General features: G+C 51.2%; 1 protein-coding gene across 2 annotated transcripts in view; it reads right to left on the reverse strand.

The window, feature by feature from the left end:
* The window catches only part of BIN3 (bridging integrator 3), a 40690-nt gene that overhangs the window by 2500 nt on the left and 19098 nt on the right, over window positions 1-19092 (reverse strand). The window contains exons 5-9 of one of the 2 annotated variants that reach the window (XM_086865669.1): window positions 18985-19033; window positions 16341-16477; window positions 15750-15790; window positions 6034-6175; window positions 3562-3696 (exon numbers count right to left, since the gene is read on the reverse strand). In XM_086865669.1, the coding sequence (XP_086721795.1) occupies window positions 3562-3696; window positions 6034-6175; window positions 15750-15790; window positions 16341-16475 (453 nt within the window). In that variant the 5' untranslated portion in view covers window positions 16476-16477; window positions 18985-19033. The remainder of the gene's footprint in view (window positions 1-3561; window positions 3697-6033; window positions 6176-15749; window positions 15791-16340; window positions 16478-18984; window positions 19034-19092) is intronic. The other variant, XM_086865668.1, reaches the window with a different exon arrangement.

Genomic DNA, 19092 nt, shown 5'->3' on the forward strand with positions numbered 1-19092 from the left:
AGGATTGGTCTCAGGATTGGTCTCAGGATTGTTCCCCAGGATTTGGGGAAAACTGCCCCCCACCAGGGTCCAGAAATCCCTGAGGACTCCTCTATGACAAAGATTGCATCCCAGGATTGTCCCCAGGGATTGTCCCCAGGATTGTCCCCAGGATCGTCCCCCGGGATTGTCCCCTGGGATTGTCCCCTGGGATTGTCCCCCAGCATCCACACAGGATTGAATGGGCAGAGCAAGCGAACTCCTTGGTGCTGCTCCCCCTCTGCCCACATCCCGCAGCCACTGATCCCTTCCCGAGGGACATGCGGTGTCCCCAGGGTCTGGTGGATGTCCCCAAGGTCTGGTGGGTGTCCCCAAGGTCTGGTGGGTGTCCCCAGGGCTGGTGGGTGTCCCCAAGGTCTGGTGGGTGTCCCCCGGGCTGGTGAATGTCCCCAAGGTCTGGTGAATGTCCCCAAGGTCTGGTGGGTGTCCCCAAGGTCTGGTGGGTGTCCCCAGGGCTGGTGGGTGTCCCCCGGGCTGGTGAATGTCCCCAAGGTCTGGTGGGTGTCCCCAAGGTCTGGTGGGTGTCCCCAGGGCTGGTGGGTGTCCCCAGGGTCTGGTGGGTGTCCCCAGGGCTGGTGGGTGTCCCCAGGGTCTGGTGGGTGTCCCCAGGGCTGGTGGGTGTCCCCAGGGCTGGTGGGTGTCCCCAAGGTCTGGTGGGTGTCCCCAAGGTCTGGTGGGTGTCCCCAGGGCTGGTGGGTGTCCCTGGGGATGCTCCTCTCCCCCAGGGACAGGCCCCAGGCAGAACAAGTTGGCACCATCCGGGTGCTGCTCTGCCTTGCCAGGCCAGTCTCCGGTGCTTCATCCAAAAAAATCCCACTAGCATCAATTCCCCCATGATTTCTCCTGCTGAACCAGAAGTGAAAACTCTGCCAGGGAGGGGATGCACCCCAACCTGGTGACAGTGACAGCAGGGGACCCCTGGCTCCGCAGTCAGCTCGCCCTGCCCTACCTGCTCCCGACAGCCCAGTACTTTTCCAGCTATGGATACCATATGCTCTGTCCCCATCCCATCAAATCCCAGCTCCAGCTCGCCTTTGAGCCTGAGCCAATGGCCCTGAGTCCACCTGTCTTGAACTAATTCTGTTTGGGGACGCCGTGTTCCGTGGATTTTCTATAGATCCCAGCCACAATGCCCAGCTGGGCAGCGGCCGCTTGTTTGGGGCAGCCCTACCCAAAACAAACCGGGGGACACTGCCAGGGCTGGGCTCCCCCAGCCCACAGCACCATCCCTGCCTGCCTTTCCCCCCATTCCATTACAATCCAAAGGAATCTCGTGTTTTCTAGCTGGAAAATAAAGCACAGAGCGGGAAGGAAGTGCTGTTCGCGCCTCACACCAGCGACAGCTCCAAAATCTCCCCCTTTCATCTCCATGTGGCCACTTCAAAGCCCCCAGCCAGGGAAACATTTGCCTCCCTTGGCTTGGCCCGGGCCCGTGGGTGGAGAGAAGAATTTGGTGTTGAATGTTACAGCCCTGTGAGCTCGGGACATGTCCCGGCGTCAGGAGACACCCGGCCCCGGGAGCACAGCCAGGCTGTGCCATGGGAACTCGCCCGCCCGGGGAGGAGGCTTGGGAGGGTCTCCTTGGGTCAAAGCCACGGAGGTGCTTGGGAGCAGGGTCCTTCCCCTTCCCCGAGAGGCAGCTGGTCCCTTCCCAGCTCGCTGTAGCACTGGACGGTGTCACTGTCACACAATTTGTCTTGCTGGTTTCCTCCAGGGACAAAAACATAAGGAAAATGACATGGTTTTGTCTTTGGATGGTGGGTTTGACCCAGGGAGAACAACCCCAAAGTCACAGCACCCTGCATGATCCCAGTCCCACCCCATCCAGCCCTTTCCTTGTGGGATGCACTCCAGCCTCATCCCACTCCTGAAGAGGAACCTGCAGAAAAGGCTGAAAATAGCAATTCCATCGAGGAACACGACCCCCCTCGGCTGCTCCATCAGCTCAGGGAGGCACAGAGGGACAGAAAGCTGGGCATTATTCCCAGCTGGGAATTTTTCCCTGGGATGGGGATGCTCCCGGCTGCCCTTCCCAGCCAGGTGCCTGCAGGTGAGCAGCTGCTGAGCTGACTCAGGGCTCGGGCTGCTATTCCTGGCTCACCACTGACTCATCACCTTGGGCAAATCGCATCCCTTTTCCATTTTGTTTCAGCCACTTCAGTGGGAAAAGAGCTCCCGAGCCAGGGGGGCACATGCAGCCCGAGCCCAGACTCAGCACAAACATTCCAAGCTCTCCTCCCAGCATCCCTCCCTGGGGGTGGAAGGATGCAGCCAGTGCTGGGAAAGAAGAGGATGCAGCTCCCATGGAGGCTGGCAGGGAGGGAGGGATGTGAGGAGCTGCATCCATCTGGGACCAGCTTTAGTCCAGCCTACGGGAGATGCATCAGCTTTGTTATGACGCTGCCTTTTTGGGTGTTAAAAACGGGATTTCACTCGGTTTTCCCAACAAATTCCTCACCTGAAGAGAGGCAGGGCAGATAGACGGGAAAGAAAGCAGAGGATTCCCAAGGAAGAAGAGGGATGTGGATGGAGAGTGTCACAAACAGCCCCAGAAGTGACACTTGCTGCTCCCCACTCGCATCTCCGGGCACTCCGAGCACACCTATCCCAACGTCCTCCTCACCCCAAATTCCACGGGAATCGGGACACAAACGGAGTGAGGAGAAGCCAGAGAGGCAAAGCTGCTCTCTGAGGAAACTCCCGGATCAAAAACCCCGCAGAGGGCAGAGAACGTTCAGGTTTCAAGCTCTCACCCACGGAGGGGGTCCGCAGGGGGAAAGGGCCAGCGAGACTCTGCGGTGGCTCCGGGAATTCTGGTTATTCCGGGCTGGAACAGGGAGCCCCGCGCCCGATCGCTAAGGGAACAGCAGGAACAGCATCCCCAGCACCCACCCTGCGGCGCAGGGAGCATCGGCACCATCTGGTAGGTGAATCAGCCTGCAGACAACTCGCTGGCAGCTCCGCAGAGAGGCCCCCCCAAGTCGGAGGTGAGATGGAACACGTGCTCCCGGCACCTCCCGGCAGCCCCCCCGCAGCGCACCTGGGGCCCTGCGGCGCCTCCCGGCCCCAAAACGCCGCAGGAAAATGCCCACGGCGCGGGCAGCGCCCAGATCTGCCCTCCTGCCCGTGCTGGACCGCCCCGGGAGCAGCGGCATGGGGTGCCAGAGGTTCTCAAAGCTTGGGAAGATCCCAACCCTGCCCCTCTGCAGCCTAAGGGAAAGGGCAAAGGGAGAAGGGAGGAGGAGGAGGAGCGGCAGCATGTTCCTGAAGGAAGCTGGAGGATGGAACTGAAAGCTGTTGGTGATTCAGGGCACCTCTTCCTGCAAATCTTTGGTGTGGAGATGTCCCAGGAGCCACCTTCAGATGAGCCCAAACTCCTCAAACCCAATCAAGCCCCGAGCTCAGGACTCCAAATCAAAATGGCATTCCCAGGTGGATAACACCACGGAATTCCAGTGGATAAAGCACATGGAACTGCGGGACAGGACACGACACCGGTACCAGGAAGGGACAATGTCTCACCTGTGCCCGGACCAGTGACTCGAAGCTGGGTTTGAAGTAATCGATGCGGCTGCTGTAGAATTTGGGCATCTCCTCCAGGAGCTGCTTGTTCTTGGCTTCAAAGTCCTCCTTCACTGGGCGCAGCTCCTCGCGGGCCTGCGGAGGGACAGGGGCTGGGGGTCACACTCCTGGGACAGGGATCCTCCCGGCCAGGACAATGGGGAGCTTTGCTTGATTGTGGGGACAAGCAGTGACCATGGTCGGACCCATGGGATCACCCAATGGAACCTGGTGGGATCTAAGTGACTATCCAACAGGACCTGGTGGGACTCAAGTGACCATCCAATGAAACCTGGTGGGATCTAAGTGACTATTCAATGGAACCTGGTGGGATCCAAGTGACCATTCAGTGGGACCTGGTGAGACTCAAGTGACCAGTTAATGGATCATGATGGGGCCATCCAATGGACCCTGGTAGGATCTAAGTGACTATCCAATGGGACCTGGTGGGATCTAAGTGACCATCCAATGGGACCTGGTGGGACTCAAGTGACCATCCAACAGATCCAGGTGGAGCCCACGTGACCAGTTAATGGATCCTGATGGGACTATCCAGCGGATCCTGGTAGAAATCATGCTCTGACCCTGGAAAGCCACAGGACACCCAGAGAAGTTGTGTCCTCTCTCCTTCAGAAAATCACAGACAAAACCCAGTCCCAGAGCTCGGTCAGGCTGGAGAACATCCCTGGCCACATCCATGTCCCCTCACCCTGCAATTCCCAGGAGCGTCGCTCCAGGACCTTGCCCCCACCATCAACGTGACCTTCAGCTCAGTGCATCCAACCGGCTCCTTTAAACAGAGCGTGGGGAGAACGGGAAATGTCTCCGGGATGGTGTGGAAAAGGGCAGGAGGGGGTGGGCTGTGAAATATTAGACTGGTTCAAGTCTGCCACTTAATCCCGGTGCCATTCCGACGGGAGGGGGAGCGGGAGAGCCCGGCCCGGCCGCGGCGCCGGCCCTGGGGACAGGGACAGCGTGCCAGGGGGATGGCATGGAAAAGCCTGGAGTCATCCCAGCAAAGGAGCAAATCCATCATTTGCCATGAAATCGGGAGCATTGAAACTCCCGGGATGGAGTTCATGGCAGGGAGGAATGCCAGGATGGAGATCATGGGGGGAAAAATCCCAGGATGGAGATCATTGGGGGAGAAATCCTGGGATGGAGTTCATGGCAGGGAGGAATGCCAGGATGGAGATCGTGGGGGGAAAAATCCCAGGATGGAGATCATTGGGGGAGAAATCCTGGGATGGAGTTCATGGCAGGGAGGAATGCCAGGATGGAGTTCACTGGGAAAAATCCCAGGATGGAGTCCATGGGGAAGCTCCCAGGATGGAGTCCATGGGGAAAACTCCTGGGGTGGAACTCCCAGGGAAAACTCCCAGGATGGACTTCACAGGGGGCAGAAGAGCAGAAAACCTGGAGCAAACAACGGATGTAAATTTGCAGCTCAAGAATTAAAAATACCTTGAAGAGATAAGGCCTTTTCCCATCAAATCCAGACCCTCTGGATACCCCAAGTTCAGGATTGTTCAAGGCTCCCTCCCACAGGTGTTTAAACTCAGTGTTTGGTTAAGAGGGTTTTTTTTTGGGGTGGGGAGAATTAGATCAAAAGTTCATTAAGGGGAAAAAATAAATGAAATAACTAAACCCTGCTTAATCACCAGGACAAAAGAATTCCCATTTTTCCAGCCCCAGCTTTAGTCGCTGAGGCTGAGCAAAATAAGCTGCTTACAGTTAAACCAGAGGTGTCTTTTGTTCAGGCTGTTCTTTAACACAAAACTTCATTTTTTGGGGTGGAAATTCATCAGAAAAACACATTTTCTTTGACTCTGAGAATCAATTGTTCCTGGGAGGATCAAGCCACGTGCTGCCGGAGCGACAGATTTTGGGGGAAAAATGCTGGGGAAGATTTGATTAAAAAAAAAAAAAAAGCAAAAAACAAAACCAACAAACTCATCACGATTTCGCTAAAATTCGGGAGAGAGCAAAAAGAATCTGGCAAAACTTCCTGTTAACCAATTACTGCAATTTTCCAAGACGAATTTTTTTGGGAACAGGTGGCAAACATAAAGCTGGGAAATGCTCTGATCTGTTCCCTTCCCCATCCAGCTGCTCGCTCAGACGCGGAGGTCGGGGGGAACCCCCCTGTGCCTCGACCTCAGCGCTGGCTCTGAGCTCCCCCAGAGCTCCCAGGGCTCTGATTCCATTTTCTCTTGGAAAACATTCCATTTTCTCTTGGAAAAGCGGCTCCTTCCCTTCACCGAGCACTCCAAACCAGCGCTGTGCTGTCAAAAATGTGATTTTTACACGGATAAAAGACATCCTTCCCAAACGTTCTAGTCATGACACGGATGCCAGATAGAAGGGAAAAGCTTTTCCCAAGTTTTTCCCAGGAATGCTGCCGGGATTGTGGCTCTGGGAACATCTCAATACCTGGTGCAGCTTGGCCAGGACGGGGCCAGTTCTCTCCTTTTCCTCGTATTTTTCCACCTTGGATTGCAGGCGTTTGTAGTCCTGGAGCGTCTGCTCCCGGCGCTTCACAGCCATGTTCAGGCTTGGGAAGACACTGCTGAACCTGGAAAAAAGATGGGAAAGGCTTGGGATGGGATATTTTAGGTGGATGAAGCATCCAAAACAATTGCAGAGCACCCTGCTCCAGCAGAAAGTTCCCTGCTGTGACACCGGGTGAGATTTTTTCCAAGCCAAACCATCCCAGAATTCTGAATATTCTTAATTAATGTATCGTTTCCCTAATTCCTGGTTGAAAAAGGAAAGAAGAGGGAGAGAAGTTGAAATAAAAGTCCAGGAAAAATAAATAATGAGTGCAAAAAAAAAAAATAAAATTGTGGCATAATTTTTTTTTGCATCTTTTTTTTCCTCTTTTTGGATATTATTTTTTGCTTTTGTTTTGTTAGTATTTGCTTTTTTTTGGTTAATTTTTGGCTCTTTTTGGTTAGTTTTTTGCGCCTTTTTTTTGGTTAATTTTTGGCCTTTTATTGGTTAAGTTTTGGCTCTTTTTTTGGTTTATTTTTTTTGCTTTTCTCCTTATTTTTTTCTCTTTTTTTCGACAAATTTTTGCTCTTTTTGAGTCGCAAACCCAGCTGAAGAGAAGCCCTGAGCCCTCCCCAGAAGGATTCACAGCATCTAACAATTTATCCAGGCGATGGGAAAGATTCCTATTATTAAAATGTGTTACAAATTGAGGAAACATGAACATCTGATGGAGAATATTTTTGAATGTGACAGAAAAGGGAAAAGCAGGAACTGGAACATTGCTCCTGTCTCTTAATTCCAGGAAATCAAATTATCCCAGGGGATACCAGAGCTGTGGGTTGGGATCAAATAGGTGATGCTCCCTCTGGAGATAATAATTTAATATTCATAAATTCCAGGGTGATTTTAGGGGGTTGAAGCCAGAGATTGAGTGGTAAAAAATTTGTCTGAGCAGCCTGGTGATGGATTTTACTTCCATGAGGGAACAAACAGCTTTCCCACCTCTTAAAATGGAAAAAAATATAAATATAAATCAAACAGGGGGGGCCATTAGCAAAAAGAAAAGACACAAATGTCACTTGACAAGTGTCATTTGCTTCGGATGTGACCTAAATCCATGGTTCAAGCGGAACCACGGGTGTTCCCAGCCACTCCAGCCCTATTAAAATCCCATTTTCCGCTCGCTCCAGAGGGTGCTGATGGGCTGGACTGGTGGGTGCTGAGGAAAACTTTCATCCCTGAGCCTCAGTTTGGAAAGAGAAAAGTGGGAATATTTATATCCAAGCATTTGTGAGGAGCATCCCTGGGCGAGAGGCTGATCTGGGGATGCGATCCTTCAATCCTGCCCGGTCCTACACATCCCCCGAGGCTTGAACAGAACAAATCCATATAAATATAAATACAAATATATATCCCATGATATTCTCTCTCTGTTGCAACAGATTGGGGATGAGGAACAACCTGGGAAAGTCATCAGGGAGCTGCTCCAGCTGCCCAGAGAGGATCAGATGCTCTGCCCTGACATTGCTTTTTATGGACACCATCCCACACGATCCCATTATATTTATATGGGAGCCAGGTCCTGGATGCAGCAGGCTCACCAGCTCCTGGGCTGCTAAAATCTCTCCTGCCTCTTTGTAAAGTCCAAAAATCCGCTGGGAGAAGGAGTTAGGGAGACTGGGATGGAAGGAAGGGGTGGGAAGGGATGGCCAGGCTGAGAGGGTTAATGGGATAATGGTTTGGGTTCACGGAATCAGGGAATGGTTTGGGTTGGAAAGGACCTTCAGGACATTTCCTACTGGCCCAGGAGGCTCCAAGCCCATTCCAGTCTGGTCTATAGCAGTTCCAGGGATGTTTTTATGCCAGGTCTCCTCACTATGGGATGCCCTTTCCCATTTTCCATTTCCATTCCCATTTTCCATTGTGGGCACACACACAATGCCAGCAGCTCGAGGTCTCAGCTCCTGCAGCAATTTCTCCCAATTATTAACAATGGGAAGGAAGATCCCATCAGTCCAGAAACTTTCCTGGTTTATTTTATGTTCTGTCCCTGTTGGGGGAGGTTTGGGAAGGACACAAAACCTCACACCTAAAACAGGGAATAAAGACCATGGGGATGAGCTGAGCTGCTCCTCCACAGTGGGAATCCAGACATGGGAATGCCAGAAGAGATTCCAGGCTGAAGGCTGGGAAATAAAGACCATGGGGATGAGCTGAGCTGCTCCTCCACAGTAGGAATCCAGACATGGGAATGCCAGAAGAGATTCCAGGCTGAAGGCTGGGAAATCCTCCCTTCCCTGCTGTGCACCAAGCCCTGAGCACGGCCACCACATCCAGCAAATCTTGGAAAACCCCTCCTGAGACGCCCTCAAACCACTGAGCCTCGTGCTGGCACCCAAACCCAGCTGTTAGTGGTGTTTTCCTGGCCTTTCCCTGACACTTCCCGGTGCTCCTGCCTGAACAGAGCCACGAGACTCCAGCGAAGTCACACGCAGCCACTTCCACCCCCAATCCCGCTCCGCAGGGAAGAGCCAACCCTTTCCCTCGGAAAAAGCAGCGAGGGAGGGCGCACAAGACGATCAGCAATGCAGTTTCCATTTACTTTGAAGTTAAATCTGGGCTTTAAAAAGGGAAAAAAGGAAAAAAAAAAAGTCTCGATTTTGATTTTTCCCCCCCCCCCCTTTTTATTCCCGGTATCAACTCGCTGCAATTTCGCAGCCCGTAATGGAAGGACACTGTGCTCCGGCAGAGCTTTAAAAAATATCTACAGGGCTGGATCTGAAGAGGCTGGAACTGTGTAGGCACAGCAGCTCCTGTCTCACAAGGACTTTTAATGCATAGATTATACGCTGCATTTCCCAGAGCAGGGGGGGCCCAGCTCCCCGGAGCCGCAGCCGCGCCTGGCTCGGAGTGTCCCGAGTTCCAGCCTGAGCGCTGGGAATCATGGAATCCCACACTGGCCTGGGTGGGAAGGGACCTTAAATCACCCTGTTCCACCCCCTGCCATGGGTAGGACACCTTCCACTGTCCCAGGGTGCTCCAAGCCCCATCCAAGTTGGCCTTGGGCATTCCAGGGATGAGGAAGTGTTTCCCAGCTTCTGTGGGCAACCTGCACTTACCCCCATCCTCACAGGGAAGAATTCTTTCCCAACATCCTGTTCAAATCTCCCCTTTATTAGTTCAAAACCAACCCTATCACTATTCAAGCTTCCCTCAGTGTGGTTGTCCTCCATCAGTGAAGGGCTGGGTTACTCGTGGCTTCTCTGGACACCACCAATGCGCCAAGGAGCTCTCCCTGTGCCAGCTGAGCTCTCCCTGTGCCCACCAAGTTCTCCCTGTGCTCACCAAGCTCTCCTTGGGTCAGCCAAGCTCTTCCTGTGCCCACCAAGTTCTCCCTGTGCTCACCAAGCTCTCCTTGGGTCAGCCAAGCTCTTCCTGTGCCCACCAAGTTCTCCCTGTGCTCACCAAGCTCTCCTTGGGTCAGCCAAGCTCTTCCTGTGCCCACCAAGTTCTCCCTGTGCTCACCAAGCTCTCCTTGGGTCAGCCAAGCTCTTCCTGTGCCCACCAAGTTCTCCCTGTGCCAACAAGCTCTCCTTGGGTCAGCCAAGTTCTCCCTGTCCCCACTGAGTTCTCCCTGTGCCCACTGAGCTCTCCCTGTGCCCACTGAACTCTTCCCACGCCAGCCACACTCTCCCTGGTTTAATTTCCATGCAGGATCAGCTCAGCTCAAGCAGGGAAGGACCTTCCTTGGACTGCTCTGGATTGAGGCAAAGCTGCCTCTGGCTCTTGAAGGAATCAAGGAATTCTGAATTCCCCTGGGAGAAAGGATTTCAAGTCCTGCCCAGGTTTTTGTCCCTGTGTGGACAGAAACACGATCCCAAGGCAAGTGCCAGGGGTGCCAAACACCCATGCAGGGGGAGAGGGAGAGCCAGGCTCCCACTGGTGCCAAGTTATTCCGAGGAATTCCTGCCTCCACACGTGGCCCCAGTGTCTCCACAACCATCTCATGCATGTTATTGACAAAAGCTCCTGGTGCAGAGCCTGGCACAAAGGCTCTGCAGAGCCTCTGCCAGGCACAGACACAGCCAAGCCCTCCAAGAACACCCCTGCAGGGATCAGAAGAGTTTTCCAAAGCCTTTGGCAAAGCACCACCAGCCCCTCCTGGCAGCGAAGGGACTGGGATCAACTGGGAGGGGAGCAGCAGCCAAACAGCCCTTTGGAAATGGAAATTCCACATGGAATTTCAAAGAAGCAGGGACATGGGGAAAGAGCAGGGAAGCCTCACAAGCAAATCTGGGATGGTTCACTCATCCATTCCACACACCTGGAGCAAGGGAACGATTCCTGTCCCTGTGAGATGCACAACCCTGGAGCAGATGTGGGTGTTTGGAACAAATCATGGAATAAGCAAGGTTGGAAAAGAGCCCTAGCACCGAGTCCAACCACCAACCCAGCACCACTAAGCCACAAAACACCACATCCACACATTTGTTGAGCTCTTCCATGGATGGTGACTCCTGGGCAGACTGTGCCAGGGTTTCACAACTCTTACCATGACAAAAATACTCCTAATATCCGATATTATCAATAATCCCAACACCATCCTCCCCACGCTCCTCCACAGGGAATGAGGGGGTCTTACAGTCAAAACCACTCCCAAATCCCCCTCCCCACCCTCTGTAACCCAAGACTTCCTTTTTATAATGCAAACCCAAGAAAATCAAAGCCGACTCGAAAGCAAATTTGGTGGGAATGGTGGCAAAGTGAAGGTAAAACAGCACACGGGGTATTAGAGCCCCTGCCATGAAAGCAGCTTGAGGAATAAGCTGCTGTTGTTCCCTGTCACTTTTTAGGGAAGGCTGCTGAGAGGGGATTACAGCCCAGGCAGCTTAAGAGGAGCAGGTGAGGGGAGATACGCAGGGATAACAAAGAGAAAATACAAATGACTCTGCCCGTGGCAGAGGGGGAACCTGCCGGTGAACTCCTCACAGGATGACAGGTTATCCTTGGAGAAACATCTGAATCACCCCATTCCCTGCATTCCAAATCGTGTTCCCACCTTGTCCCCATGCCAGCCTCCCTTCAGCTCCCTGTAATTAAAGGATGGGGTTGGAGAGATGCTGCCACAGGAGATAAAAGTGACCCAGGATTCCTGGTGCTGCCAGATCCGTCTGTTACTCGACCCAGCTGACAAATTGGAAATTCCTTCCCATCTCTCTGCTGGGAAGCCCTAGGGATGGTGAGGATGCTCAAGGAGTGGGAACATTCTGCCACCTCTCTGCTTTCTCACCCTCTCCATCCCAAATCCTCGTCCCACTGCTTCCTCCAGCCCCCATTTTTAGTGGGAAAGGGAAAAATAATGGTAAAACCTTTAATCCTCCTTGTTTTCAAGCATCTTGAACACCCTCATTGGCAGCCTGTGAGCGGGACCTGGCTGGCACAGAGATGGGTCTTCCCTAGGACTTTGTTTTTGGGCTGATATCTTGGATAAGAAGCCAAAGGGAAGTGGACAAGATCTACAGCTGGTGATGGACAGGTAAATAAAAGGAATGACAGAGCTGGGAAGCATCAGATGCCAAAGAAAGCGATGGTGGATGAGGTGAGGGGAGGCTTGGAGAGGCACCAGGATGGCTCAGGAGAGGCTGGAGCATGGAGAAGGATTCCTGCCATTCCTCAGCTCGTGCCCACACATCCGTGGGGGCCCATCCACCCACCAGGAAGGGGGAAATTAAACCCAGCCCTTCCTCCTGGAAGGAAAAGGCGCAGGAATGGAGAGGCTGGGACGAGGAAGTGGCGCGTGGGGGATTAGGCAGCCATGTGGCTGCTTCAAATCCTCATTAGGGGCTCATTAAGGACATGAAAGCTGCTTTTCCTTCTTCCGGTCCAGCACCCCTGGAGCTGCTCTGGCCAGCTCTGGCTGCCTTTTCCTGCAGCTTGAGGGACCATGGGAATGGTGGGGTGGTGGGAGGGAGGTGGAGTGAGGGATCCCCCTCCCGGCTGTGCTGCCAGCAGCTCTGGACATTCTGGAAATTCTGATGGAATTTATCCCTCAGTACTCTGAGCAGTCCTGGACTGCACCTCTGGGATGTCCCACAGGCCTGACACCCAGCCCTGTGTGGTGGCACCTCGGTGGCAGCACCCTCTGTGTCACCCGTGCCAAAGCCAGGGTGACCAGGACATCCCTGTGGCCAGTTTTCCAATTCTGGGAGCAGGACAATGCCACAAATCAAAGGCACTGTACCATGCCAGGGTGACCAGGACATTCCCCTGGCCAAAACCTCTCCAGCTCTGGGAGAAGGACAATGCTGCAATGGGGTGATCCTGTGCCAGGGTGACCAGGACATTCCCATGGCCAAACCTCTCCAATTTTGGGAACAGGACAATGCTCCAAGGGAACGGCACCAAGCCCAGGTGACCAGGCCACCCGCCTGCTCCAAGAGGGTCAGACAGAGTCAGTTAAACTGAGACCTGTGGCCCTGGAAATCGGATCCCAACGTGAAAGGCCCTAAATCCCGTGGATTTCCAAACCACCTGGCTCCTTTAAGCCGCTTCCTTCCTTAAATACGGACACACAATATGGAGCACTAAGACTCCATCCCCAATCCCTGACCCTGCCTTGACTGGGAAGAACTGGGAGAGCAAAGTCCAAAGCAGCTGCTTTTGTCCCCTTTTGCCCCAGAGCCGCTGCTCTGGTGTGAGATTCCACAGGCAGCTCCCGAAGAGGAGCCCATCCCTCCTGCCCAGCTCCTTGCCCAACCCATCCCCTGAAAAATGCACTATTCTCACTAGAGCTTTGCTCTTTCCCTGAAAAGAAATGAGTCATTCCCAGCCAAAGGGTTCTTGGGGCTCAAAAAGCCAAATTGTGAATAACCCTATGAGCCCAGAAGCAGAAGGATTGAAACAATACAAGCCTCCACACCCCCAGCACTAAATCTACTACTGCTTTTTTTCAACATGGTTTAACAAATTCCCCAATATTTGCCTGGAAACTCCAATCCCTGGACAACTGAATGGAGATTTTACTGCCATGTGCCTCTGATTACAATATATTACCACTAATGATAATTGTCTGGATTATACTTATCTGTTTCTTTGGCTAATAAACTATAAAAGACCACCAGTGAAGATGTAATAAAGTGCAGCTGTTGGAGCAAAAAAAAAAAAAAAAAAAGAAATTTAAAAGCCTTTTTTTTTTTCTAGGTCAGAGCAAAGTTGGGAGAGGCTCGGGAGAGGAAGGAAAACCTAACTGGAAATAAGAAGGGCTCCTCAAGGCAGCTTTCATTAATCTGGAACTTTTCTGCCAGAACCAGCACTGGGGTTTATCTGCCAGCAGGACAAGGGGAGGGAGGTGCAAGCTCTGCATTTCTCTCCTGCATCTCATTAGCCTCAAAATGGACCCTTGGGCTCCTCAGAAATGTTCCTGGCCAGGGATGCACCTACAAAGGGAAGAAGGAGGGAAGGGAAGGAGCATTTTTGTTCTCGGAGTGGGGATGAAGCTTCCCTGGCATGGAACATAAGCTGGTTAAAGGCACACAGGGTGAAGCTTTGCAGGTGCCAAAGGGCAGGAAAAGGGGAAAAAAAAACCCCTCTCATCTTCTAGGCCAATGGAAATTCAGGAAGTTGGAGAGAATTGCTGAGGCTGGAAAGCAGCCAGGAGGTCGGAGTAAACACGCTGGTGTTGAACTGAGGATTGGGCAGATAACAGAGTGTCCTGAGTCAGGGAAACATGGAATGGGTTGGGTGGGAAGGGATCTGAAGGATCATCCAGATCACGCCCTTTCACACCTTCCTCTGTCCCACGTTGCTCCAAACTTGCCTTGGACACTTCCAGAAATGGGGCATCCTCAGGGAAATCCATCCCAGCCCCTCTCCACCCTCCCAGCCAGGAATTCCTTCCCAATATCCCATCCAGCCCTGTCCTCTGGCACTGGGAGCCATTCCCTGTGTCCTGTCCCTCCATCCCTTGTCCCAAGTCCCTCTCCAGCCCTCCCGGAGCGCCTCTAGAGCTCCGAGTTCTCCCTGGAGCCTTTTCCTCTCTCACTCCTCACTCTCCCAAATTTGGAGAGGTTTGGCCATGGGAATGTCCTGGCCTGGCCTGGTACCATCGCTTTGGCTCTGAGCAGGTTCCTGTTCCCAAAACTGAAGAGGTTTTGGCCACAGCTCCAGCCCTTGGGGCATCTCCCGTGGGCACATGGAAATGGTTTTATTGTCCTGAATTCCCCAGCCCAGGATTTCAAACCCAAGGCAGGTTTGCAGGGAAAGGGATTGTCTTTCATTTCACCAACTAACACAAGCTGAAAGGGAAAAAAAAACAACCAAAAAAACCAACCCAGAATATCTCAGAAACACAAGTTCTTCCAATTTTAACAGAATGCTGGAAGAAAAAGTTAATGTATCTTTCATGAGGACAATCTAGATAATAAGCAACACAATTCCACTGCAAAAGACTGGGATTTTTTTCCCTTTTTTCTTTCTTTCTTTCTTTCTTTCTTTCTTTCTTTCTTTCTTTCTTTCTTTCTTTCTTTCTTTCTTTCTTTCTTTCTTTCTTTCTTTCTTTCTTTCTTTCTTTCTTTCTTTCTTTCTTTCTTTCTTTCTTTCTTTCTTTCTTTCTTTCTTTCTTTCTTTCTTTCTTTCTTTCTTTCTTTCTTTCTTTCTTTCTTTCTTTCTTTCTTTCTTCTTATTTTTTTTTTCCCTTAAATAAGCAGGAATCTCTGGTCGTGGATAGAGGACCAAGGTAAAACTTGAGTCACCAAACATCCCCCAGACAGGAACATGCTGTAACCTCAGGTGTTAAGTGATCCATGAGATTTTACTTTCAGATTTGGGCAGAAACAACAACTTCAGGGGAAAAAACCCAAAAAAACCAAAACAACCTAAACCACGGCAACCCCTCTGTGTGTCAAACCTTAACTGAAATTGTTATTCAGCAATTTGCAACACTTACTGTCATATTAAAGTGATTTCATTTTATTTTTGCTCGCTGGCTCTGTTCCTGTAACAAAACAGCAAATCTCTGGATTTAAGGGGATATTTGGGAAAGAACTGGAATTATCCTGAAAGGTTTGGGGGTACAGCCTGTGACCCTGGAAAAAGTGGAAATTTTGCAGGCCAGATGTGACAGAACTGTGGGATTTGTGTGTTTTCCCCCCATTTCCAACTTCTCCGTCTACGAAGGTTCTGCAACCTCTACTCCTCCTTTGCATGGGAATATTATTTATAAACATGCAGCAACTTTTGCTTTCTCCCTTTTTATTTTGGAAAATTTCCAAATGAAAGAAACCTTTGCTCAACCAGCCAATTTCTGACCCCCCTGGATGATCTTCAGGTGGTTTTGTTCCTTTGCTAGAGTGAAGAGTTGGTAAAAACCAACACACAAACAGAGAGAAATTTGAATTATTCATCCTTTGGGGTCACTTCCAGCCCAGGATGCTCCATGATTTTATATCTCAGGAGTTCTTTAAGCTACAGGTGAAGGCAGTAGGGGATCCAAGCAGCCAAAGAGGTTGAAATTATTAATTAAGGTACCAAAACCAATGTGGCCAGCAGGAGCAGTGCAGGATTGTCCCTCTGTGGAACAGCTCATTTCCTGCCTCTCTCCAGGATCCACTAAAACTCAGGAGGAGGACAAACCCCAGGAGATGATGGTTGGTACTCACTTTTTCAAAGGCTCTATGACTGTCTTTTGGATCTGATTCACCTGTGGAAAGCAAAACAGGGAGGATTGCACGTCAGGATTGTTGGAAAATCACATTTGCACAAGGATGGGTTTGTATGGAGCCCACCACGGCATGGGGAGGGATTCTGAGCACAACCACAATGTCCTTTAACCAAAAGAGAGGGAATTTCTCCCATGGGAGCTGAAATCCCAGCCAGAAGACTGAGATAAGGGAAACTCGTGTGGGAAAAGTCTTGGAGATGATGATAAAAAGGAAAAGAGGTGAGACACAAAGATTCTGGACAAGGCAGGGAGTGACAGGACACAGGGAATGGCTTCCCACTGCCAGAGCGCAGGGATAGATGGGATTTTGGGAAGAAATCCTTCCCTGTGAGGGTTGTGAGGGGCTAGGATGGAATTCCCAGAGAAGCTGTGGCTGCTCCATCCCTGGACATGTCCAAGGCCCGGCTGGAGCACCCTGGGATAGTGGGAGGTGCCCCTGCCACTGTGGCAGGGGATAGAATCCCTCCCAACCCCAACCATTCCATGACTCCATGATCCTCCCAGCATTTTCCAGCCAAACCAAATCCACCTTCTCCTGGTTGAAGGAGTCCATCCTCTTCATGGCCATGTCGAAGGCCGTGACCATCTCGAGGAACGAGGGCTCCTGCTCACATAGGGGGTTGGACAGCAGGTCCGAGGAAATCTTCACAGCAGACTTGGACATGGCTGATGGGAAAGAAACCAGAGAGGGTCACATTTCCCACCACCAGGCACCTCCACAGGGGAAAAATCAGGGAGCTGAACCAGCCAGGAGGGGGGTTCAGCACAAACTTCCAGGGAGATACTCACTGGTGGCTGAGAGAAAAGCAAGGAAAAGGCACCAATTCATTCATGTAAACATCCAGAGAAGTGTTTTTATGTAAGTTAATCTGAACCACTCCAATGTGAGGCTTGTGATGCTGCCAGAAATAATCCCAGACTAACAAAAGCACTGTTCTCTTAAAAAAAACCCCAGAGATGGGGGTTTTTATACATCTTCTCTCAACAGACTATTAAGTGTCACTCCCAGCCTCACTACAGCTCTTCCACGACAAGAAAAATCACAGTCCATTAAGTCTTTCAAATGGCTTTACAAAAAAAACATGTATTTGAAGTGGATTTAGTGGGAAAGGACCAGGCTGACAGGGCTGGGAGATGAGGTTTCTCTTTCCCTCCCCAAACACAAAGAGCAGGGACACAAGTTAAGCATTTTCCCCTCAATAAGCCTAAATTTTGTGCCTTTTGACAAAGAGCTGAGGGGACACTAAGTCCCTACAGGCCCTGGGAGTGCCACCAAGAAATCCAGAAGCTCCAGGTCATGCTCTGACTGAGCATTCTGCTTGTTTTCCATCAGCCACATCCCTCTTTATCCAAACACTTGGTCTGCAAAGGGAAAATTCAATGACAGAACCACTACACAAATGAGCAAGAAATTAGGGAAGGTACAGAATGGAAAAAAAGACTAATAAAAAGCAAAGCATAAATATAAACAGGGATAAAGTAGATAAAAAAAAAAAAACAGGGGTACTAAAAAAAATGTTCTTTTTCCTCAGTGCTGGAAGTTATTTCATTTGGAGATCACAAAGCCAGATGCTTGAGCCGTGCTATGGAGGAGCTTTGGAAAGACTCCCTCAGATATTAAAAGTTAAAATCATCTGAATAATGGGGCTTAAGATCATAAATCAAGGGGTTAAACATTCTGATTTAAAGGTTACACACAATTATAACGGCGAGAGCTCAGAAGCTGCAGAGCCGGGGAGCTCAATGCAGAACGAGCCTCTCACTCCGGAATAACAAAGCTACCGTATCCATCTATTATCCAAACATTAAGGCTTTAGGCATTTAAACCTTTAAACAGATGGGATATAATCCATATGTGTGACCACATCTGAGGAGGGATTTGTGCCAGAACAGGACGGAGTTAAGAATGGCAGAACTCTTTCGGCTGCAAAAGAAATGAAGTCTTCCTTCACAGGAAAGGATTGGAAGGGAACTGGAGGGAGGGAGTGGCAGGGTCACGCTGGGAGGTTGGGAACTGGGGGGGGTTTGGGCATGTCCAGGGGGAATTTGGGTCAGGAATTTCCTCTGCATCACTGACATCACCTGCAGAGAGCTGAAAAAAGTGGAGTCTGAGAGTTCCAGGGCACGGAGGAGAAGGAGAAGGAGAAGGAGAAGGAGAAGGAGAAGGAGAAGGAGAAGGAGAAGGAGAAGGAGAAGGAGAAGGAGAAGGAGAAGGAGAAGGAGAAGGAGAAGGAGAAGGAGAAGGAGAAGGAGAAGGAGAAGGAGAAGGAGAAGGAGAAGGAGAAGGAGAAGGAGAAGGAGGAGAAGGAGGAGAAGAAGGAGAGAAGGAGGAGGAGAAGGAGAAGGAGGAGGAGAAGGAGGAGGAGAAGGAGATGGAGAAGAGATTGCCTGTCCCTTAGGGTGGCCTTCAGGAGGGTCTGCACTGCTCTTTTGCTCATTAAAAAAGTGAGATGTAGCTCCAATTAAAAGAATTTCAGATTTTTAGAGGCCAGAACAGCCAGGGCCATGGGGATCCCGTGGGTTACCTGCACCTCATTCCAAAGGACAGCTCCAGTTAAAGAACATCCTCCTGCTCCTTAAGCTCCTATTCTGTTTGGAAAGAGGGTGGGGAAGGGGGTGAGTGATCTCCAGCCACGGGACAGGGAGTGCTGCTAACACCCCATTCCCTGTTTGCTGGCAGGGCACTGGAAGAGCCTTGCTGGGATATTTCTGTGCACAGGAATCGCTCTCGTTCTGAGCTGAGCTTTTTGGGAAGAAGGTGGAGACTCGAGCCACCAGTCCCACTTTGCCAGGGAGTGTTTGCAGGCAGTGAAGAACCAACTCCCTGAGCCTGGAGGAATGAGACAGGGGGACAAATCCTCATCGGATCTGGGGGCTGGGTGTTGGGGATGGGCACTGCCAGGTGAGAAGACCCATCCTCAGGGACTGATCTGATCCACCTCCTTTTCCTTCAGCCCTCCCTCAGCAGTACCTCTCCCTCCACTCATCATTTCAAGCCTTTAAATGAGAAATCAGATCTTCCTGGCTCTGGCCAAGGCTCATTTGTGACTCTGCCATGTAACAGAACGGAAAAAGAAAGTCCTCCCACAGCTCCTCTGGGACTTGAAATGCTCCATATAAACAACGCCCACTGCAAGGGAGGGGAGGGGAATCCTTAACAAGGAAAAACTTACCAAGGATCCCTGACAATGACCAGAGTCCTCAGAAAGGGCAGTTTTCACCCTGGAAAAGAGTCCTGGGTGTCTGATGCTTTTCCCACTCCTCTCCTTGTGCTGGGAAGG

This window comes from Cyanistes caeruleus, chromosome 29, assembly GCF_971803275.1.
Source record: "Cyanistes caeruleus chromosome 29, bCyaCae1.hap1.1, whole genome shotgun sequence".
NCBI lineage: Eukaryota > Metazoa > Chordata > Aves > Passeriformes > Paridae > Cyanistes > Cyanistes caeruleus.